This window comes from Myotis brandtii, unplaced genomic scaffold (assembly GCF_000412655.1).
Source record: "Myotis brandtii unplaced genomic scaffold, ASM41265v1 scaffold259, whole genome shotgun sequence".
In the NCBI taxonomy this organism is placed as follows: domain Eukaryota; kingdom Metazoa; phylum Chordata; class Mammalia; order Chiroptera; family Vespertilionidae; genus Myotis; species Myotis brandtii.
In genome coordinates, this window is record NW_005359840.1 from 3,688,468 (window position 1) to 3,712,740 (window position 24,273).

The window sequence follows — 24,273 nt, forward strand, 5'->3', positions numbered from 1 at the left end:
TTTTATTGATTTTAGAGAGAAAGGAAGGGAGAGGGGGAGAGAAACATTAATAATGAGAGGGAATCATTGATTGGCTGCCTCCTGCATGCCCCCTACTGGAGATCGAGCCTGAAACCCTGGTATGTGTCCTGACTGGGAATCAAATGGGCAACCTCTTGGTGCATGGGTCGACACTCAACCACTGCGCCACACTGGCTGGGCACATGATAGATATCTTACCTAATTTCTTTAAAACATATTTTAGAGAAGCAATCAGGAAGGAATGCACAAGAGAGTTTGATACTTTTTATTTATTAAGCTCAGTAGTAGGCACATAGAGTCATTGTCTTATGTATATAGTTTTGTATGTCTTAAATATTACACAATATATAAATTTTCTAAAGTATTTGACAGGTACTTAAGGCAGGGTTCCTCATATTTGGCAGGATTGACATTTTGGAACCAGTAATTCTTTTTTTGTGGAGTGCTGTCCTGTTCATTGCAGGGTGTTTAGCAGTATCCTTGGCCTCTACCCACTAGATGCCAGTAGCAGCCTCTCATAACCAGTTGTGACAACCCAAAATGCCTTCAGACAGTGACAAATGTTCCCTCGCAGGCAAAAGTGTCCCTGGCTGATTACCACTGGCTTCAGAATTACTTTTATTTCTGAAATATAAGTAGTAAAGTTTCAGAATCTAATAAGCTTCCAAGCATTTGCTTTTATTTTCTGTGTTAGAAACTTCGGGACAGAGGTTTTGGACATTTGATTAATATAGGCAAAAACAAGACAAAACGATTCCATGTGTTTACAAAATCTCTTTCCCAGAAACATAAAGTAGTTAAGTTTAAATTGCAAATACCCCTCGTCAAGAATTATTGAAAATATAGACCATAATTATTTTTCAATTGGGAATACAGGCAGTCAGTAGTGTGAGTTGATTTTTTCCTTAATCATATAGTAGGTGGTTTTCTTTATATAAACAATTTAGTAATGTTGATCAATCTACTTTCTATCATTGTAAGAACCTTATGTTTATTATTTTTGATATATCATTTAGGTAAGTCAAGTAATATAGGGAGAACTTTCAGTTTGGGTTCAGAAAGCTGGGTCTGAATCCCAACTCTGCCATTTACTAACCATGTGAACCTCTAGCACGGTGTTGGTCACGCGGTAGGCACAAAACAAATGTCTTTGGGAATGAGTGAGATCCATTCAGTTAGGGTTGGTATTTTTCAGATATTTTCTTTGAAACTTTTAGTTGAATAGTCAGCACTCAGTTTTCTATGTTAATGGAAAGCGTTATCAGCAGGGCGACAATTCTCTTGGGGCTTCTTCCTTTCTCTACACTGTCTAGAATCCCAGAAATAGAGATATCAAGTAGGGACAAAGGAATAGTAGAACAGTCTAGGAATAGTCTCCTGTTTTTGAGAGGATGATTCAGAAACCTCTCTTCTACCTCTGTGGCACTTTACATCGCATCCCTTATTTTGTATTTCTGTTCATTTGCATGCTGCAAAGGGAAATGTATAATCTTCCAAGTGGACAAATATACTTGAATTACCACAAAAGTAGTCAGTGGAGGTGACTTTGGGGGACTTTGATAGGTGAGAATGAGGACTCTCCTATGTTACTAAAATCTTTTAATATTTTTAGTGTTTTGTATGTTTTTAATATTCCACTTGAATAAGTGAAATAGAACATTACCCACCAATTGTTTTCCACAATTTTTAATGTGTTATTGAATTTGTTATAAGTTACTCATGTCTTCTTTTTAGTGTTGTAAAATTTAGTTTTTAATGTTTGTACTATTACTAAGCATGAAATAAGGCTATCATAATTTGAGGTTCTTTTTTGGGGAGAGTGTTTAAATTTTTTATTGTTGAAAGTATTACATAGGTCTCCTTTCCCCCCATCATAATTTGAGGTTCTTAGAAAAAATGATCAGAAAACATTTCTGGTAGATAACTGATATTTCTATATATTATTTGTTTAGGATTGTTTTATTTTAGTATGTTTAATATTAGAGTCATATATTTTACATTTACATCATTTAGAATATGTGAAATCATGGATTTATAAAATTATTAACATCCATTATGAATGAAATTGATATTTTAGTTTGAGTATTAGTAAATAGTATTTTGTCCAAATCAAAATACTGAGAATAAGGATGTGACTTTGTCTAAAGTCTTGGTGGTAGGTGAGCTTGTCATATTAAAGAGTTAATCAGAAATGGTGTGATCCATTCTGACTAATTAGTTATAATATCTACATTGGGTATTTGTTCTAAAGGCTCACAAAAGATAATTAATATGTAGGGGCTAATAAACTTATCTGACAGTGCTAAAGTGTGGCTTCAGCAGTGTTTATGATTGGCCAGAAATAGGAAGATGGGTTTGCTGTATGACATGCAGGAATGGGGACACTTGTGAGATGGGTGTAACCTGTAGAGGTCTGGCTTTACATGAAAGATTACAAGCAGGATAACCTCTTAGAAATGGTAGAAAGAAGCCCTGGCTGGTTTGGCTCTGTGGATAGAGCGTTGGCCTGCGGACTGAAGGGTCCCAGGTTCAATTTCGGCCAAGTGCACATGCCCGGGTTGCAGGCTTGATCCCCAGTAGGGGGTCAAGCTGATCGATTCTCTCTCATCATTGATGTTTCAATCTCTCTCTTCCTCTACCTTCCTCTCTGAAATCAATAAAAAAGTATTTAAAAAAAAAGAAATGGAAGAAAACATATGGATGAGAGCAGATATGATTCCCGGTGGAATACTTAAAAGATCTTTTTCTTTGTCTTCCATTCATGGGAACCTGTCGTCTCTATTAGGTATTTGCTAAGGTATGACCATTCTCTTCCAAACTACTCACTGTACTCAAATTTAATTTTGTCTTTGTATCTTGATCATAGAATTAGAGACCATCAAAAGTTAAGGCTGAAATAAAATGTATAAATTATCTTATTCATTTTCCTTATTTCATGGAAAGAGAAACTGGCTTAAAGAAATTTCTGTCACACAGCCAACATGGGATCACAACTCAGTCCATATAAAGCCCAGTTCATGGATTTCTTTTTTTAACCCTATTGTTTGACTTCTGTTTTCTCTGATGTAGTATGCAGCTGGTGACTAGGTTCTGGAGTTCCCTGTTGGACAGGAATAAAAAAGTGGCCACAGAGTTTTTCCTAATTAAACAGCGTGTGAAATGTCTGTCATCGGAAATCATAGTAGAAATTAAATTATCCTTTTAAAATATCTTCTTCCAGTATTAGAAGACATTATAAATGTCTTCCTTGACATTCATTATTGTTTGTGTTGTGAAATATATAATTAGGTGCCAAGAAATAGACTTAATTTTACTTAATGCAATACAAGGGCCATTGGATTCCATCTCTGAATTAATAAGTAGCACTTTAGTAAAGTGAAAGTGTAGTTCAAATAGTAATAAGACCATCATTTGTTTTATCCACTATGAAGGATGGAGAGTGATAGGTCTTTTTAATGAAATTAAGTCTTACAGCTTTGTGAGAAAAACAAGAGAAAATATTTTGGGCTTCATTTTATAATTTCTCTTTAATGCTTATAGCCGAACAGAGTTGGAAGATTAGTTGCTTCTCAGGAAAAGCAAATAAGGTATCTTCTTTCTTCTTGAGAGCTGTGAGTAATTGCTACATCATCTCTTTGGAGTTTCTACTCTTCAGTGTGTGTTTTTTTGTTGTTGTTTTTGTCTCTTAAAATACCATTAACATTGTGTTTGGATTTCAGATTGTGCAGTTTTGGGAAGTCACTTGTCTTAGCCTTAAATTTCTTGCCTATAAAACTGGTGGGGGTAGCCCTGGCCGGTGTGGCTCAGTTGATTGGGTACTGTACTGTGCACCAGAAGGTTGCAGTCATTTGATTTTCAGTCAGGGCACATGGCCTGGATTGCGGGCTTGATTCCCTGTAGGGGATGTACAGGAGACAGCTGATCCATGCTTTGTTCTCACATTGATGTTTCTCTCTCTCTCCCTCTCCCTTTCACTCTGTCTAAAAATCAATTTTATATACTCTAGGGGATCACTAGTTAACCGAAAAGGTGTGGTGAATTTCTGCAAGTTTTGAATAATCTGTACCTGACTTCCCTTTGCTTTTCTCCAGGGCTTTGCACATGTCCTTCCATCCCGTAGGTGTTGTTAATTTCCTTCTAAACGCAAAGCTCACTACTTTCTATACCATCCTGAAATACTCCTTGAAATATTCCCTACTTTCTATACCATCGTGATGATTCTCTTTGCTCTTTATCTGTTCATATGTACTATGTTGTTCATAGCTTTTTGGAATAGTTTTTGAAAATAGATCTTTGCATATGATGCTGACATTTTGATCTGTACATAAGTGTTCTGTTCTAGTTATTTTATTATAAAGCATTTTTTTTTTGAAGTAGGAAGGGAGATAAGTTTTTAAAATATATGTTTTCGTTGATTTTTAGCGGGGGAAGTGAGAGGGATAGAGATAGAAACATTGATGAGAGAGAAACATCATCAATTGGCTGCCTCCTGCATGTCCCCCATTGGGGATTGAGCCCACAACCCAGGTGTGTGCCCTGACGGGGAATTGAATCGTGACTTCTTGGTTCATAGATCAATGCTCAACCACTGAACCACACTGGTTGGGCTGTTTTAGTCATTTCTTAAGTTCTTTCAGAACCAGTCAGATACATGTTATAATGTTCTATTTGAGAAATATTATATCATACTAGAGGCCCGCTGCACGGATTCGTGCTCCAGTGGGGTCCCTCGGTGTGGCCTGCGGGGATCAGCCAAAACCGGCAGTCCAACGCCGCCTACTGCTCTTGCCTGCCGCTCCTGCTCATTGCAGCTCTGCTGCACCTGTTGCCACCGCCACTTGGTAGGCTCGCTGCCGCTCTGCTATGGTCTCTGGGCTGAGGCGGCCAGCTGTGAGTCCTGCGTCTGGTGCCCGTTGGTCAGCTGAGTGGCACTCCGGCTGTGGGAGCATACTGACCACCAGGAGGAATCTTCTGCATTGAGCGTCTGCCCCCTGGTGGTTAGTGCGCATCATAGCTACCGGTTGACCGTTTGACCAGTCACTTAGGCTTTTATATATATAGATGATTTGGTGGTATTTTAAACTAGAGATTGTGAAATTGTTAGACTGACCCTTTCTGTAGGCTGTATTGAGGGGTGAGCAGTCCATGCTAAGCTTAATGTCAAATTTGTGGATTACCCCTTCTTGACTGTTTATGTCTGTGTTATCTCTCAAGGAACTCTGAAAATTACTAGAGCCACCCCAATCTCCTTTAGTGAACTACAAGTCTTTATGAAAATAAGCACAGTGATTCCACACAGTATCAAAACAATGCTTATATAGAGTCATGATTAGTGCTAGGTATTTCTGCTGGCCCTAAACATTCCTGTCATAGATTATTCTACTCTGAAAGATCTTTAGCACCAAGAGGAGAAAACTATACAGTTTCCCTGAGCCTCAACTGCCTATTTTGGGGAGCGTGTTTCCGCCACCAGAATATTGGTGGTCTCCATTAGCCAAGGTGCATGCAAGCAGTGTTTTTGACACACTGGATCTAAAGGGAGCAGCCACTAGGTCCAGTTTATGTACGTTTTATGTTGCATATAATTTTTAAATCAAAATTGTGACTACCTCTAGATGAAGATAGTTTCTGTTGGTGATGAACAGTATCACACATAGGGAAGCTTTTGTTATTGGTTCCTGTAAATCCATGAAGATCATCTGAACTCATATAAAGACAGCAGATACTGCATGGGATGTGTATGATGAGAAGGTATGCTTCCCCATTGGACAGGGGACATACCAAAGGTCTGGAGAAGGCTTTAGCTTAGCTAACAGGAGTTTGGGAATGTTTCCCAAATATCTTTCTTAGATCCTGTACATATGGATGCCCCTTATCTGATCTTATGCCCAGATTTCCTCAGAAGGACAAACAGGTCAGGTGTCAATAACAGGGCCAATCTCAGAGGATGGGCCATTAGTTGATGATGGAGTGAGTAGCCATATAGGGGTGACTCGTTGGAGTGGGACTGCATCTTAAGTGAAGCCAAGATTCCCCAAAGTGCTAAATTCTTTCTAAGCAACAAAACACAAGTCATGGGATAACAAATGTATTTGGTTACCCAATAATGATATATTGTCTTATATATATGATAATTAAAACTCATTTTATTTTTTTGGAACTTGGCATTGGTGTATATTTCAGATTCTGTCTGCATATTATCTAATTCATTGCTCTTATTTGATGGTAGAGTAGTGGCAAAATTTGTTCAATGAATGTTTATAAATAAACATTAACACATGTCGCTAGTTGGGAAAACAATCAATTTTTGAGGATTGCAGGGAAACTGTTATGGCTTTATATCTGTTAGAAACTTGGTGCCCCAGGCCAAATGTACATTATGAGCTATTTTCATAGATAACTTGAATACTGCTTTGAGGGGGAAATATTTCAAACAAAATTTGTGATTTGTTGTAGGATTTATTCAATTTTTGTTTGACTAATTATTTTTAGTTTATGGTACAAATGAATATGTAAGACTGTGTCTTACCTCATCTGTTTAAACTAAATTGACAATTCTTTATGGGATATTTGAAAAGGGGCCACAAAACATTAACAATTATTTTTTCTTAAAAAAAAGTCTGAAATAGTTGAGTTTAAGCATTGGGGATTATTGCTTAGCCTGTGGAGGAAAAGGAAACAGAAGAGTATGTCTAGACATTGCAAATGTGAAGGGTCATTATTTCGATGATGATGACCAGATGAAAAATGGCCCTGACTGGCTCAACAGAAGAAATCAATATTGAATTGAATCAGATGAATAGAAGACTAAGTCCAAACTATAAAGTTTTAAGGCAACAATGTGAACTCTCCCAGGATGATCAAGAATACCTGAGGGCAAAAGAATGCATTCTGTTTTACAAAGATCATTTGGGATACTTCACTAATATGTGGCTGTATGTGTATAGTTCAAAATGTAGCATTAGTAAAATGTAACCATGTATGCCCACATCCCCAATATCTATAAAGCCCATTGTTTACCCTTTCTGCCAAGAAGAAACCACTATTCTGAATCTTGGGTTCATCATCCCCATGCTTTGCTTTATAATTTTATCACATATGGATATATACCTAAAATATATATTTAGCTTTTGCCTCTTTTTAAATTCTGTGTGAGTGGAATCATATTGCATACATGTTCTATTATTATTCACTATTTTGGAGATTAATTTATTTTCATGTATGTAGCTTCCCCCCCATTGTTGCTGTAGTATAGTGTTCTATAGTATGAATATTTCATGATTTATTTACCCCAGAAGTGAGATTGCTAGATCATATAGCAGTTATATTTATAATTTTTGAGGAACTTCCATGCTTTCTCACATGGTGGCTTATATAGTGCCATTTTATATTCCTACCAACAATGTACGTGATTTCAAATTTCCCCACATTCTTGCCAATGCTTATTTTTTTTTATAATAGCTATTTTAACAGGTGTGAGGTGATATTTCATTGTAGGTTTAATTTGCATGTCCCTGATCAATTAGTAATATTGAGCACCTTTTTATGTACCTGTTGGCCATTTGTATGTCTTCTTTGGAGAAATATCTATTCAAGTCCTTTGTTCATTTTTAAAACTGAGGTATTTGGCTTTTTACTGTTGCATTGTGGTAGTTTCTTATATGCAGGGTGGGGCAAAATTAGGCTTACAGTTGTTTGTATAGAAAATAATACAATAATTAATAAATAATAATACAATAATAAACTTGTATTTTGCATACTCACAACTGTAAACCTACTTTTGCCCCACTCTGTATTTTTGAGAACAAGCCTTTATCAGATCTATGGTTTGCAAATATTTTCTTTCATTCTGTTTTTTGTCTTTTCTGTTGATTGTTTTCTTGGCTGTGCAGAAGCTTTGTAGTTTGATGTAGTCCCACTTGTCTATATCTGCTTTTATTTCTTGTGCTTGTGGTGTTATATACATGAAATCATTGCCAAAACCAATATCATAAAGCTTTTCCCCTCTGTATTCTTCTTGTAGTTTTATAGTTTCATGTCTTATGCTTAAACCTTTAATCTCTTTTGGGTTGATTTTTGTGTATAATGTAGAGGGCCAATTTCTTTTTCTTTTTTTGTATGTGTACGTGGATGTCTGGTTTTGCTAGCACCAGTTGTTTAAGAGACTATCATTTCTCCATTATGCATTCTTGAAGCCTGGACAAAATCAGTTGACCATATATGCATGGGTTTATTTCTGGCCTATCAATTCTGTTCCACTGTACTATTTATCTGTCTTTATGGTAATACCATACTGTTTTGATTGCTGTAGTTTTGTAATATTTTTTAAAATCAGGAAATGTGATGCCTTGACCTTTGTTCATTTTTCTCAAGATTACTTTGATTATTCTGGTGCACTATTTTTAAAAAAGCTTCTTCAGTAATTTTATATGAAGATGGTGTTGAAAACCAATGTTCTATACCCTGAACAATACGTGGTATTTTAAATTTTTGCCAGTCCTGCAGATGTAAAAAAAAAAGAGTCTTAATTGTGTGTGGGTGTTTCTTTGTTGTTGTTTTTTTAAGTACTAGTGAGCCCGTTTGGAGACATTTGGGACACTTATGGACCATTTGTATTTCCTCTTCTATTAAATGCATGATCCAGTCTTTTGTCCTTTTTTTAAAAAAAAATTGTGTTGCTTATATTTTTCATCTTGATTTGTATGAGCTCTTAGATGTATTTTAGAATAATAATATTTTGTGGCTTATGTCTTGCAAATGGTTACACGTTTTCTTGTCTTTTGTTTTTCTTCATGGTGTCGTTTCATAAAAGTTATTGCTAATTTTAATTAATTTAATTTATTAGCCTTTTTGTAAGACTGTGTTTTTGTGTCTGATTTTAAAAATGTCTTTCTTATCTAAGGTCATATAGGTGTTATTTTATTTTCGTCTGAAAGTTTGAAAGAGGTTGTCATTTACTTTTAAGTCTTTAATCCACCTAGAATTGATTTTTGTGTGGAACAGAATCAATTTCATTTTTTCACATATGAATAACTATTTTTCCAGCATTATTAAAGCATTCATCTGTCCCCTAATTTTTATAATGTTGCTTATGTCATGTATCAGGATTATAAGAATGACTGTGTTTAGGAGTGCTTAAATTCTGACCCATGGACCTATTCATCTATCCCTATTCCAATATCATAAATTTATTAATGATTGTATAATTATAATAGGCTTTGATCTGTGACAGGAGAATGACATTCTGGTTGTTCATCAGGGATGTGTCAACCATTATTCTCTCTTTATTCAGCCACATAAATTTTATAATCAGCTTGTCAAGTTCCAACAACAAAAATTCTGTCAGTATTTAATTAGAGTTGCATAAGCAACCTGGACACATTTTGGTATATTGAGATCTTTATGATATTTGATTTTTCCTCTCCTTAAAGATGACATGTTTGTCTTTTTATTTAAATTCTTTTTAAAGACTTCCAAAACCTTTTTTTTTTTTGACAACCCCCTAATTTATCTGTTGTTTCATATTTTGGTTATTTTTTTTAACTTAAGTTAGACATTATTTTTTCTCTTTCATACATTTTTGCTTAGATTTACTCGCATATTTAAGTTATGCATATACCTTCCTTCTTCAATGAGAGAACTTCCTTCTAGAACTATTTTACTTCTTACTGAAATGCATCTTTTAAATGTACCTTTACTGCCTGTGGATTCCTCTAAGACAGTGGTTCTCAACCTGTGGGTCGCGACCCCTTTGGCGGTCGAACGACCCTTTCACAGGGGTCGCCTAAGACCATCCTGCATATCAGATATTTACATTACGATTCATAACAGTAGCAACATTACAGTTATGAAGTAGCAACGAAAATAATTTTATGGTTGGGTCACAACATGAGGAACTGTATTTAAAGGGCCAGAAGGTTGAGAACCACTGCTCTAAGATTTATATGGTTTCCCGTCCTACGTTTAAGTCCTTTATCCATTTTGAGTTTATTTTTGTGTATGGTGTAAGTTGGTGGTCTAGTTTCATGTTTTTGCATGTATCTGTCCAATTTTCCCAACACCATTTATTGAAGAGACTGTCTTGACTCCATTGTATGCTCTTGCCTCCTTTGTCAAATATTAATTGAGCATAGTGGTTTGGGTCGATCTCTGGGTTCTCTATTCTATTCCATTGGTCTATATGTCTGTTCTTGTGCCAGTACCAGGCAGTTTTGAAAACAGTGGCTTTGTAATATAGCTTGATATCTGGTATTGAGATCCCTCCTACGTTGCTCTTTTTTATCTGGATTGCTGCAGCTATTCGGGGTCTATTTTTATTCCAGATGAATTTTTGGAGAGTTTGTTCTAGGTCTGTGAAATATGCCGTTGGTATTTTAATGGGGAGTGCATTGAATCTATAGATTGCTTTGGGTGGGTAGTGTGGACATTTTAATAATGTTGATTTACCAATCCATGAACATGGTATGGTCTTCCTTCTCTTTATGTCTTCCTCTATCTCTTTTTTCAGTGTCCTGTAGTTTTCTGAGGACAGGTCTTTTACCTCCTTAGTTAAGTTTCTTCCCATGTATCTTAATTTTTTGGGTGCAATGGTAAATGGGTTTGTTTTTTAATCTCACTTTCAGTAAGTTCACTATTGGTGTATAAAAATGCCATAGATTTCTGGGCATTAATTGTGTATCCTGCTACATTGCCGAATCATTTATTAAGTCTAATAATTTTTTGATGGTGTCTTTAGGGTTTTCTATGTACAGTATCATGTCATCTGTGAATAATGACACTTTTATGTCTTCTTTTCCAATTGGGATACTTTTTATTTCTTCTTCATGTCTAATTGCTATGGCTAGCACCTCCAGTACTCTGTAGAACAGGAGTGGTGAAAGTGGGCATCTCTGTCTTGTTCCTGTTCTTAGGTGAAATGGTTTTAGTTTTTGCCCATTGATTATGATGCTGGCTGTGGGTTTGTCATATAGGGCTTTTATTATGTTGAGGTATGATCCCTCTATGCCCACTTTGCTGAGGGTTTTTATCAAGAAAGGGTGTTGGATTTTGTCAAATGCTTTCTCTGCATCAATTGATATGACTATGTGATTTTTATCTCTCAATTTGTTTATGTGATATATCACGTTTATTGATTTGTGGATATTGTACCATTCTTGCGTCCCTGGGATAAATCCTACTTGGTCATGGTGTATGATCTCTCTGATGTAATGCTGTATCTGATTTGCTAGAATTTTGTTGAGGATTTTGGCATCTATGTTCATGAGGGATATTGGCCTGTAATTCTCTTTCTTTGTGTTGTCTTTATCTGGTTTTGGTATTAGGGGATTGCTGGCTTCATAAAATGAGCTTGGAAGTGTTCCTTCCTCTTGAATTTTTCGGAATAGTCTGAGGAGGATAGGTTTTAGTTCTTCTTTGAATGTTTGGTAAAACTCCCCTGTGAAGCCATCTGGCCCCGGGCTTTTGTTTGCTGGAAGCTTTTTGATGACTGCTTCAATTTCCTCCATAGTTATCAGCCTATTGAGATTTTTAGCTTCTTCCTGATTGAGTTTTGGAAGGTTGGAATCCACAGGCAGCAAAATCTCAGACATATGCTGAAGCAGTATCTTCACCGATACAGCTCCTAGGGCAATAAAAACTAAAGAGAAAATAAACAAATGGGACTACATCAAAATAAAAAGCTTTTGCTCAGCAAAGAAAACCATCAACAAAACAACAAGAAAGCCCACTGCATGGGAGAACATATTTGAAAATGTTATCAACGATAAGGGTTTAATCTCCAACATTTACAGGGAACTCATACAACTTAACAAAAGGAAGATAAACAACCCAATCAAAAAATGGGCAACGAACCTAAATAGCTACTTTTCGAAAGAAGACAGAAGAAAGGCCAAAAGACATATGAAAACATGTTTAAAGTCACTAATCATCCGAGAGTTGCAAATCAAAACGACAATGCAGTACCATCTCACACCTGTCAGAATGGCTATCATCAACAAATCAACAAATGAAAAGTGCTGGCGAGGATGTGGAGAAAAAGGAACCATCGTGCACTGTTTGCTGGTGGGAATGCAGACTGGTGCAGCCACTGTAGAAGACAGTATGGCGTTTCCTCAAAAAACTGAAAATGGAACTCCCATTTGACCCAGTGATCCCACTTCTAGGAATATATCCCAAGAAACTAGAAACACCAATCAGAAAGGATATATGCACCCCTATGTTCATAGCAGCACAATTCACCATAGCTAAGATTTGGAAACAGCCTAAGTGTCCATCAGCAGAAGGAGTGGATTAAAAACTGTGGTACATCTACACAATGGAATACTACGTTGCTATAAAAAATGCTTTATTTTTTAGTTTTTAATTTATTTTTTCTTTTTATTGAATTTATCGGAGTGATATTAGTTAGTATAATTGTATAGGTTTCTGTTATACAATTCTATAATACATCATCTGTATATTGTACTGTGTTAACCACCTCAAGTCAAGTCTCCATCCATCACCATTTATATCTTTATATCTTCTTTACTCTCCTCCTCCTGCCAATTACCACACTGTTGTCCATGTCCATGAGTTTTTTTTCTCTCTTTTTTTCCCCCCCTAAATCCATCCACTGACAGGCTGCTCTCTAGCTATGGGTCTGTCACTATTTTGCTTGTTAGTTCATTTTGTTCAGGTAGGGCTTAGCTTTGAAAACATCTGTATATAATAAAAGGTGAATATACAAATTGACCGAATGGCAGAATGACCAATATGATGCACATTGACCACCAGGGGGCAGACGTTCAAAGCAGGAACTGCCCCCTGGTGGTCAGTGCGCTCCCACAGGGGGAGCACTGCTCAACCAGAAGCTGGGCTCATGGCTGGTGAGCACAGCAGCCCTGCCTCCACAGCAGTCAGATATCCCCCAAATGCTCCCGGACTGTGACAGGGCATAGGCCAGGCTGAAGGATCCCCCAGAGTGCACAATTTTTGTGCACCAGGCCTCTAGTCTGTATATAATATTTTATAGTAATGCATCTTTGCATTTGTTAGTGGCAGTTAGCATGGTCATAATAAAGTGATATTTATAGAAAGCAGAGTATAACATAAACAGAATATTGTACACTTATTACCTCTTTTAGCTAATACAAATCTATTATGTATCTGAGAATATCCGTTTGGCCTCTTATAATGAAAATATGTTTTATGATTTATTTGAAATATGTTAATTTAAAATACAAGAAAGATATATAATTTTTAAAATAATATTAATAATGTGGGTATTATACTTAGGAATGATATATTACATTTCAACATGGGCATACACATCTCATATGCTATTCAATATTCATAGTGAGTCATTCACTCTATATGTTCTATATTTTTTAATTCTTTAATCATATTAGGGTTAATATGATTTCTGATTTTTATTTTTGAGTATAAAGTGGGACAAACAAAATTGAAGATAATTAGCATCCAGGGAATGCTTTCAATAATTATCTTTACATTAACTGTAAATCATATAAATTACTTCAGTAAGCAATACATTTTTTTCTGCAAATAGGATCATGACTTAAATGGGAGTCAAATTTTTTATGTATAAAGTGGCCACAATTTTTTTTCCTTTCATAATTATAAAAGTTGTAAATATGTCTGCAATTGCCATTAGTCTACTACAGAGCTGGAACACTTTGAATAATTTAATTGAATTTAAAGTAAGAAATGTTTTGATACCATGTGATTTCCCTGACCAAGATTTTTGGCTGTAGAATTTCAAAGAAGGGTTCACCCCAATAGATTTTGCTGGAAAGAATCATCAAACTTGTGACTGAGTGATTGCTGCCAGTTTGAAAGCTTAGAAAATGGATAGGATGCCAATCCTATGAGCAGAGTGGGGCCATTAGGAGAAGCTGATAAGAGGGAGGGGACAGAGTGAGGATGAATTTGCCTTTAGATTTGTTCGATTTGAGTTAGTGATGGGACATCTAGGTGGGACTTTCAATTAGAAATATGGAAGTTGAAGGTGGGTAAGAGTGGTGAGGGCTGGAGCTGTTCATTTGACATTATTAGCACTGAGGTGATACTGATCCTTGGAGAGTCGATGAACCTACTAGGGAACTGAGTTAATGTTAAGACTCAGAATGTAGTACAATTTCTTCAGGAAAAGTGTTTTTTTACCTGGGCCAAGTTGAAGATTAAATAGGTAGGAAGGCTTTCTAAAAGGCTGCCTCTTTGCAACACACAATTGTTATATTCCAAGGTTGATTTTTCTCATCCAGGTTTTCAATGCTTGTTTTTTCATATTTATTTATTTTAGATGAGAGAGAGAGAGAGAGAGAGAGAGAGAGAGAGAGAACATCAATTTGTTGTTCCACTTATTTATTGATCCTTATATGTGCCCTGACCAGGTATGGAGTGCCTAACCTTAGCGTATCAGAACAACACTCTAAGCAACTTAGCTACCCAGGCAGGGCTTGTGTGTCTTCCTGTCAATTAATCTTTTTTTTTTTTAAAGGAGTGGCTCTCTGAAGAGGGCTAGAAAATCTCCCCCTGAATTTTTTGTCTAGCCAAGCAGTATTTTAACATACTCTTAGGGGCTCATGGATCTCTTTTAGGAGTTACAAAAAATGTTAGGAGTTTCTAACAAAAGGAGAGAATTATAGCATGACCACCTTACAAGAAATACAATTTGGATAAACTGCAACACAAATTACTTTCAGTCACATGTTGACTTTGGTTTCACAGTGTCAGCAGGTGCATACATGGCCCTTTTAACCTATCATCTGTGTGAGGGCAGGTTCTCCAGTGCTTAACGGGGTGATAATCACGTAGTTGGCAGCCAGTATATATTAGCTGAGTAGATGAAACACACAAAAAAGTATAGAACCAGGCCTGGCATCAAAGTTTTTGCTGTTCAACTCAAAGCAAAAGAAAACAAGAGCACATGAATGTGATAACAGAAAATTAAATACACTTAATTTAAGAAATATGCCTTAAGGAAGTGTTGAATAACTTACAGTAGTTAAGGGATTGAGTTTTTTGACCAGGTTAAATGGGGGAGGTTTATGTTAAGTTCACAGGGATTTTTGCCAAGACTTTGGGGAAATATTTCTTATCTGGATTTTTAGAAAAATAAAACACTTGTCAACATAAATAAAAATCATACTGTTTTATATGTCTGTTTATGTATCATATAAAATTTTGTATATGTGCTATAATATATTTTTAAAGATTTTAGTAAATAATAAATTTTTTAAAAGAAATATTGGCCCCAATTCATATATGTGGGAGATGATAGACTTAATCATAGTGAGCCTAACTCTGCTCTCCTACTACTAAAAAGACTTAATGAGATATAAGATAAAAAAGAAAGGTTATGTTTTGGCAAGAAGGAAAGGGCATTATGGTTCAATACCTTCACTTAACTAACCTTTAACTATGCAATTAACATTTAAAGGAAATAAAGTTTTGGAAGTGTTATAGAGTAATTGAAGAAATGTAAAAAGTAGTTAAAAGCCCATGGTCTGTTAGGAGAAATTCTTTAGATAACAGTGACAGTTATCAGAAAGTGAATTTGTGATGCATAAAAGGTGAAGAAAAATCTGCTCATTTGGTGACATAGTTACTTCTTTCCCCTTTGTTGTTTTCTTCGTGAATTTCAGCTCATTGACATTTTCAAGGATGAAACTTTCATACTGACCCAGGATTGATCTTTCAAACACAAATCTTGAAATATTTGAAAGAAACTGCTCAGTAGTAACCAGGAGCAGTGGGAGGGAGAAATGGAAGGGAATATTTGCCTATTAACTCTGTTAGAATCTAAGTTGTATTTTAAAAATTATAATTTCTAGCTTGTGCTCTTAGGAACAGCTTTTCCCTTACATTGTAGAGGGTATATGGACTCATCTTTGCTATTTATTTAGAGAATATATGTATATATGTAGTGATAATATCAGTAAGGTACCTAAAGTTAAAAGCTATTTAAAATTTTTGAAGTTCAGAGTCCTGTCCTGGCTGGTGTGGCTCAGTTGGTTGAGCACTGTCGCATGCAGTGAGAGGTCGCTGGTTGGATTCCAGGTCAGGGCACATGCCCAGGTTGTGGGCTCAATCCCCAGTAGGGGGCATGCAGGAGGCAGGCAATTGATGTTTCTCTCTTCTTGATGTTACTCTCCCCCTCTCCCTTCTTCTCTGTCTTTCAAAAAAACAAATCAATAAAAAAACATATTTTAAAGAAATAAAGTCCAGTTCACATCAGTTCACCTCTATTTTTCTTGCTCTTGCAGGACCTTAACTATTTTCAAAGCCCCTACAGTAGATGTTTCTAGATGTGTCAGGGAATAACTTACACATTCCACGATTTGTGTCAGCTTCCATGTAGTAGCTGCGGGGTGATTTCCCTCATCTTCTATTTTGAACCCTCTGCTGGAGCTAGTGTGGGGAGAGGGGAAGAGTTTCTTATTGGGCACAGCTGGTGTGTACTGCAGCCCTCTAGGTCAGTGGTTCTCAACCTTCTGGCCCTTTAAATACAGTTCCTCATGTTGTGACCCAACCATAAAATTATTTTCGTTGCTACTTCATAACTGTAATATTGCTACTGTTATGAATTGTAATGTAAATATCTGATATGCAGGATGGTCTTAGGTGACCCCTGTGAAAGGGTCATTTGACCGCCAAAGGGGTCGCGACCCACAGGTTGAGAACCGCTGCTCTAGGTGCTACAGGTGTGGGGTGTTCTGTGGCAAAGTGTAGAACCGTGTTTCTCCCATCTTCTCCTTTTTAAGCATACTTGATTAGAAGATACCAAAGCAATGCTCATCGCATAGTTTTCCATTCCACAGCACCCAGACATATGACTGTGTGGATAGACCAGGCCTGGAGACACATCCATGAAATAGATTTGCTGCACTCAGAAACACCCAGTCCTTTTCAGAATGCAGGCCTTTTTACTGTCCCCATGCTGATCCTCTGATCCACACTGCCCTTCCCTTAGGCAGGAGGTTTCTCTCCTAGGAAGTCCCTTAGTCCCCTGTACAAATACACTTCCCCCTGATTCCTCGGACTGTCCACATTAGTCTCAAACTGTGCCTTGAACATCTACATTTTTTCATTTTCTCTCTTGACATGCTTTTGATTAGTAGCTGAAGGAGAGTAGAGGGAAATGAGTAGCATTGTCTCTCTCTACATTGTCTTCTTTTTAATCCTCACCTGAGGATATTTTTTCCATTGACTTTTAGAGAGTGGAAGGGAGGGAGGGGGAGAGAGGAAGGTGGGGGGAACATCATGTGAGAGAGACGCATTGATTGATTGCCGCCTGCAAGTGCCCTGACTAGGGCAGAACCAGGGATTGAACCTGCAACCCAGGTATGTGCCCTTTACTAGGAATTGAACCCATGAACCTTCAGTCCGAAGGCCAATGCTCTAACCACTGAGCACCCGGCCAGGGCTCCGTTGTCTTCTTAACCTTCCTCTTCTATTCAGGAATTTATGGGCATGAAAACATATTAATGTCCAATCTTATACAACATCTTTGTCTATAAAGTCTAGTCTGTATGTGAAAATTAGGTATATTTAAGCATTGGCTATGATGCCACTTGTAAGATGGGATTCTAGAGGTAGTTGACTCACTAAGCACTAAGTAGTGTAATAGTAGTCGGTGTCTGTTACACCTGTGAGATAATGAGTTTCTTTCCAATCCTATTTGCAAATAGAACCTTCTAAGCACTGGCAGTTATATAAGCTTGTGACTCAGTCACAAAATAGTATCCAGAATCACAATACATCTAAGCCCACTAAATGCATTAAATATTTCATAGAACTGAACAGAGAAAGAAAAAATGTTACCTACAGTGGAGCTTACATCCTGAAGATGAGTCAACAGGTTACCTATAGCTAGAAGAGAAACAAAGTAACAAATTTCACATTCTGAGCTAAAATTTTATTTTCAGCTTGATTCATTCTATGATACAGTGAAAACTTAAAATTGAAACGGAACATTTAAAGTATACAGAATTGATAATTTTTTGTAATTTTAAATAATGTTCCTCATCTTCCTAAGTTAACCAGTAGTAAAAATTAGGCAAGTTGCCAAACTGATTCTTTGTTTTTCTTAATAACATACTTCAGGGGGAAAAAAACATTAAAAGAGAACAATTTTACAAAACAAGTGAATAATTTACATGTATATTTACCTGTATCAAAAATATTCTGTAAAGATGGAAATAAAGTTTTATTCTATGCAAGATAATGATATTAGTGATACAAAATAATAGATGTTCTTAATTTCCTTGGATTATAGATATGTGTTATTATATCAATATCAGTATTTCTTTTAAGTCAGAGGACATGATATTTTAAATCTTTAGTCTCATTAGTTACACAATGGGTGCATTGAAGGTCTAGAGTAGTGGTTCTCAACCTTGGCTGCACATTAGAATCACCTGGGAATCTTTTTAAAATCCTGATTTCTGGGCCCCATCCTCCGGAAATTCTGTTTCTTTGTTATGGGGTGGGGCCACAACATTAGTAACAAAGAAACAGAATTTCCGGAGGATGAGGCCCAGAAATCAGGATTTTAAAAAGATTCCCAGGTGATTCTAATGTGCAGCCAAGGTTGAGAACCACTGGGCTAGAGCTTAATGGAAATGCAACATTGAGTGGGAGGACATACGGGATAAATGGAGAGAACAAAAAAGCACTTAGAGTAGAACATGATACCGTTGTTTCCCCTGGGACTCATGGTATATGTTGCCTACTCATTTTTTTTTAATGTGGAAAAATCTATAACATAAAATTTACCATTTACTCATTTTTTACATTAAGTATATTTACATTGTTGTTCAACCATCATCACTATTTCCAGACGTTTTCATCACCCCAAACAGAAACAATATACTCGTTCAGCAGTTACTCCCAATTTCCCTCTGTCCCCAGGCCCTGGTAACCTCTATTCTACTCTAAGAATTTGTCTCTTTTAGATACCATATGTATGTGGATTCATGCAATATTTGTCCTTTTGTTTCTATCATCCTCGGTTCATGCATGCTTTGGCATGTATCAAAACTTCATTTTTGGCCGGATAATATCTTTTTGGATATATACCACATTTGATTAATTTATATGTTGGTAGACAAACCTATTATTCTGGCTATTGAATAATGATGATGTGAACATTTGTGCACAAGTATCTGTTTGAGACCCACAGGAACTGTTTTCAGTTCTTTTTGGTATATACCTAGGGCTGGAATTGTGGGGTCATATGGTAATTGTTAGTTTGTTTTTTTTTAATCTTGAGTGTTGAAAAGTAAGTAATTCTGTTTGATTTCTGAGAAACCACCAATATGTAAACACTCTGGTCTTATATATTTATGCCCCCTCCCCTTTGTACTATTGTTTTAATATATTAAATCTTTGTACATTGCATGCTCATCAACATAGATTTATAATTATTATTTTATGCATTTGATTTCTAAATTATACAGAAAGAAGTACAGGTGTTATAAACCAAAAGTACAATAACATTGGATTTTATATTTACCTATGTAGTTACCTTTATAATCACTTTTTATTTCTTTTTATGTCTTTGATTTATTGTTTAGTGTTCTTTCATTTCTGCTTATAGGGCCTCCTTTAGTATTTCTTGCAGGACAGACTTGCTAGCAATAAATTATCTGTTTTTAGTTTTATTTTGTTAATTTGGGATTGTCGTAGTTTCTCCTTTATTTTTGAAGGACGGTGTATTTTCTGGATATGGAATTCTTGGTTGAAAGTTTTAATTTTTTATTTTAGGACTTCAAATACGTTGTTCCCCTACCTTTTGGCTCCCATGGAACAAATTAGATATTAATTTTATTGACAATCCCTTGAATGTAACAATTTATTTCCCTCTTACTGCTTTAAAAATTATTTTTCTTTATTTCTGACCACTTGATTAGAAAGTATCTAGTGTGAACCTGTTGGATATTCTGCTTATAGTTGATGAGCTTCTTGGATGTGTGTATTTAATGTTTCATCAGATTTGGGGATATTTTTTTCTGTCCCTTTCCTTTTTTCCTGGGAATCCTGTGATGCACATGTTCCTATGCTTGATGGTATCCCACCCATCCCTCAGGCTTTATTTTCCTTTACTCTTTTTTCTTTCTGCTCCTCAAACTGGATCTTTTTAATTTCCTTATCTTCACATCACTAATCCTTTCTTCTGTATGCTCCAATCTGCTGTTGAATCCCTTAAGTTAATTTTTCATTTCAGTTACTGTATTTGTCACCTCCAGAATTTCTGTTTGATTTCTTTTTATAACTTCTGTCTTTATTGATATTCTCATTCCATTCACACATGATTTTTCTGATTTCTTTAATTATTTGTGCATAGTTTCTTTTAGTGCATTGAGTATATTCAATTTAAGACAGTTCATTTAATCTTTTTGACTAGTAACTCCAAAGTCTGAGCTTCTTCAGGGGGAGTTTCTGTCAAATTCTTTTTTTCCTGAGCATAGGCGATTCTTTTCTGGTTGTTTTTTGGTTTTGTTTTGCATACTTTGTAATTTTTATTGTTGTTAAGAACTGGCATTTGAGTCTATTATAACCTGGAAATCTGATTCTTTCACTCCTTACAGACAGCTTATTTTTATTTGCTAAGGTCTATAGAAATTTGTGACTTTTCTAAACACTTTTTGCAAAGTGTACTTTCCTTGTGTGTGGTCACTGAAGTTTGGGTTTTATTATCACTGGTGTCAGCCAGTGATCTGGTAGAGATTTCCTTAAATGTCTGGTTCCAAATTGCAGGGGAATTGTTTCTGTCTATTCAGATCTTCTGATTGATGCCAGTAGTGAAAGCTGCTGCAAACCAAGAGGGTAGAAACCAAGGCAAACATTTTCACCGTTCCTTCAGGGAATTGCCAAGCCAATCAAAACGTATAGCTTCCAATTTTAGAGAACGAGGTCCTCCTGCCTACCCTGGCATCAGCCAGCTCCTACGGGAACTATCCTCACAGTGATGCTGAGGAATGGAAAATGGTACCTGTTTTGTACATGTCATTCTCTTAACAGAGAACAGCAGTGACTTTCTTCATGAAACACTTACCTTGTTGTAAATATTCAGTCAGGTGCCAGAGTTCTGAAATAGTTTATTTAAATCACTCTTTCTAGCTCAGTGGTGGCATTGCTGAAGGACGAATCCCTGGAACTTCCTTCTCTGCCAATCTGTGTCAATCCTTACCTTCTTAATTCTTTGTTTCTTACTTTTTTCCTTTTCATATGTCTTTTGAAATCCTATACAAGTTCCCAATAGGTTGGTTGCAGGCTAATGCAATAATAATTAGAATTGTACCAAAGTCCAAAATAAACCAGGTTGGCAAGAATTAATCAATTGTGAGTCTCTTATGAATCAGACTTTAACATGCATCAGACTTCATCACTTTGATTGACTCTTCATTAAAGTGGAATGCATTATGTATTTAAATATAGACATTGTGAATAATGGGAGATTATTTTTACAGGTTTACTGTGGGTTTATAAGACTGAAAATGATTCCAAATTTTGCCAATTATTAAGAGTGCAGGTGGTTTATTATTGTTGTTGCACATGATTTAATGTCTTCATAGTATTTTTGTTAATTATTATCATAGAAAATAAAGCTTAAAAATCATGTTATATATTTAAGACCCTGAAAGTTGGTCAATTTAATGCTATGTGATGTCATTTATTGTTATATGATCTTTTTATTTAACTTTTATATTTAGTGCATAGTAACTATATATATTCACATTAAATTGTAGTTCGGTTTTTTTTTTTTGTTGTTAAGTTATTTTAGGAAGAGGGGTGGAAACTGGTACTATAACAGAACCACAATCAGAAATGTATCTGCTATTCTATTTTATCACTTTTTATCAAGTTGTTAGTGCATGTTTAATAATTCTAATAAAATACTAAACATTTATACTTTTATTTTTTTTAGAACCTTGTTAAATATCTTCCAGAGCAGAAGGTTCTCAATGAATTAGCGCAGCTGAAGAATGAGTATGATGACCTTTGTGAGCCTGAACAATTTGGAGCTGTGGTATGTATCTAGTAGCCCAAGGGCCCACAAACTCAACTTGGAGGTAACACTTATCAGAAAGAGTGAAAAGAAAGTTCAATTGTGGACTTTTGTTTTACTATATAGCTACATAATTAATATAATATTGGCTATCAGGCAAAAAAAACAACCAAAAAACAAACAAACAACCCTCCTTGTTTGTTATTTGTCATGGCATTGAAAAATAAAGAAATTGATATTTATTTTCTTTAAACATTTAATTATTTTAATTGTTTCTAGAGAGAAGAAGGAAGAGAATGAGAGAGAGAAATGTAGATGTGATAGAAAAACACAGATCAGTTGCCTCCTATACGGAACCCAAGCAACCCAACCGGGGATCCAACCCACAGCCTGGTTATGTGCCCTGACTGGGAATCAAACCTGCAACCATTTGTCTATGGGACAATGCTCCAACCAACTGAGCCACACTGGACAGGAATTAATATTTGTATCTTATCAAATATTTCAAAATATCTCATAAGAACTACTCCATACCAGTTCTGCTATTTAATTAGTATATGAAAAATAGTATATGTATAATTATATTGGATATTTTTTTTCTATTTGGATCTTAATGATAGAATTTTGCACCCCCCCCCAAATTTAGGCTAATAAAAAGGGTACTTAATTACATAATTAACAACATTCTGGACTTTTTTGTGGTGGTATATATTATGTCAGAAAAAGCACAAGAATTTTTAGATTTCCTATAGAGTGTCATTAATTCACTAAAGGTTTTAAATACACTGTTTCAAGTGGAAAAAGAATCTCCTAAATACACATCATGCTTTAGTGAGGTTAAATCACTATTGAAATGTATTATGTTTACTTATCCCCTCTTTATTTTAAGGGGTACAAATGATGGCTAGGTATACATTATGTATTAAAGAATACAGTTATATGTTTTAAGTACTCCCCAAATATGCTATTCAAATAATTGCCACCAAAAAAAGGTAGAAAAAAGGGCATAATGATTTATTTAATTTCTCAGAGGAAGAGCTGTTTTTGATTTAGATGCACAATACAAGTTTGTTGGCTATAGGATTAAGCAGTTCTAGTACAGCTGCCAGCTTTCCCCAGCTCCCTGAACAGTTTCCATCTGTCTGCGAAGACTTCAAATTACCATCAGACCTAATAGCCCAACACAGTGTCAGCTTCATCCAAAATATTTTATAACCCTTTTAATAGTCATATATCTGAATTGATCCGATTTGGTACTTTGCAATTTAAAAATCCTGTTTAAAGTCTCAATGTGATAGATGGGACAGAGAATGTTCCTTTTGAACATGTGCATTAACTGCTTGCCCTTATTTAGAGTTTATTAATTCTCAGATATGGTATTGCATACACTGATCTAGGAGGATTCTTTCAAATCCTTGGAAAGCAAATCAGGACTGTATATTTGGGATGGGATAGAACATGTAAATGTGCCTGAGGAAGATATTTCTCTCATTTTTGATTTAGGTAAATTAATCTGACCTGGCTAAATATTATTTATTAAATAGCAGCACTTTAGTGCAGTATTAAATACTGAAGTTTTCTAGACCAAAGTTCATACTTAAAACCTAAGCTGCTTGAATTCTTATTGTAATTGAAGCTAGGCTGTGTACCATCTGAGAATTCAGCTGTGTCAGACGGTGATGAGTTTTACAGTAGGTACACTACACAATTTCTCTGAAGCCATTTTTTTTCTGAATGTAGTTTATCTTGGAAGATGTATTAGTTTTCCAAGCAAGTCCTTCAAGAGGCATATCCTTGGTACCACACTGCTAAAATGAAGTTTGGGGACATAAAAAGCAATATACCTTCTGAACTTAAAGCAAAATAGAAAATGGAAGAGATTTCTTGTTTATGCACCTAACCGCAAATAATCATCGCGCTGTGTACACGAAGTCACCTGGTCCTCTTATTTACTCTTCCCATGCATAGCTACATGTCTGGAGGGAATAACGTCAAGGACATTACAAAGTAGTTTGTGCTATGGGAATTTTCTAAGGCAGTATCAATCAGTATTTGCCAAATAGAGTCTAGATCATCTATATATATAAAAAGCCAGTGACCCGAATGCTATATGACCGGTTGCTATGACGCCCACTGCGGCCAGCAAACCAGCCCTATTGGGGGTGGGGCCAGCTGGCCAACCCCTCGTGGCCCTTCCCCCAGCCAGCCCTGCCCCCGATTGGCCCCCACCACCCTGATCGGCC

General features: G+C 36.0%; 1 protein-coding gene across 1 annotated transcript in view; it reads left to right on the forward strand.

Moving 5' to 3' along the window:
• Nucleotides 1-24,273, forward strand: part of DIAPH2 (diaphanous-related formin 2) — a 550,233-nt gene that overhangs the window by 193,253 nt on the left and 332,707 nt on the right. The window contains exon 15 of the mRNA XM_014541049.1: nt 21,950-22,051. Within this exon, the coding sequence (XP_014396535.1) occupies nt 21,950-22,051 (102 nt within the window). The remainder of the gene's footprint in view (nt 1-21,949; nt 22,052-24,273) is intronic.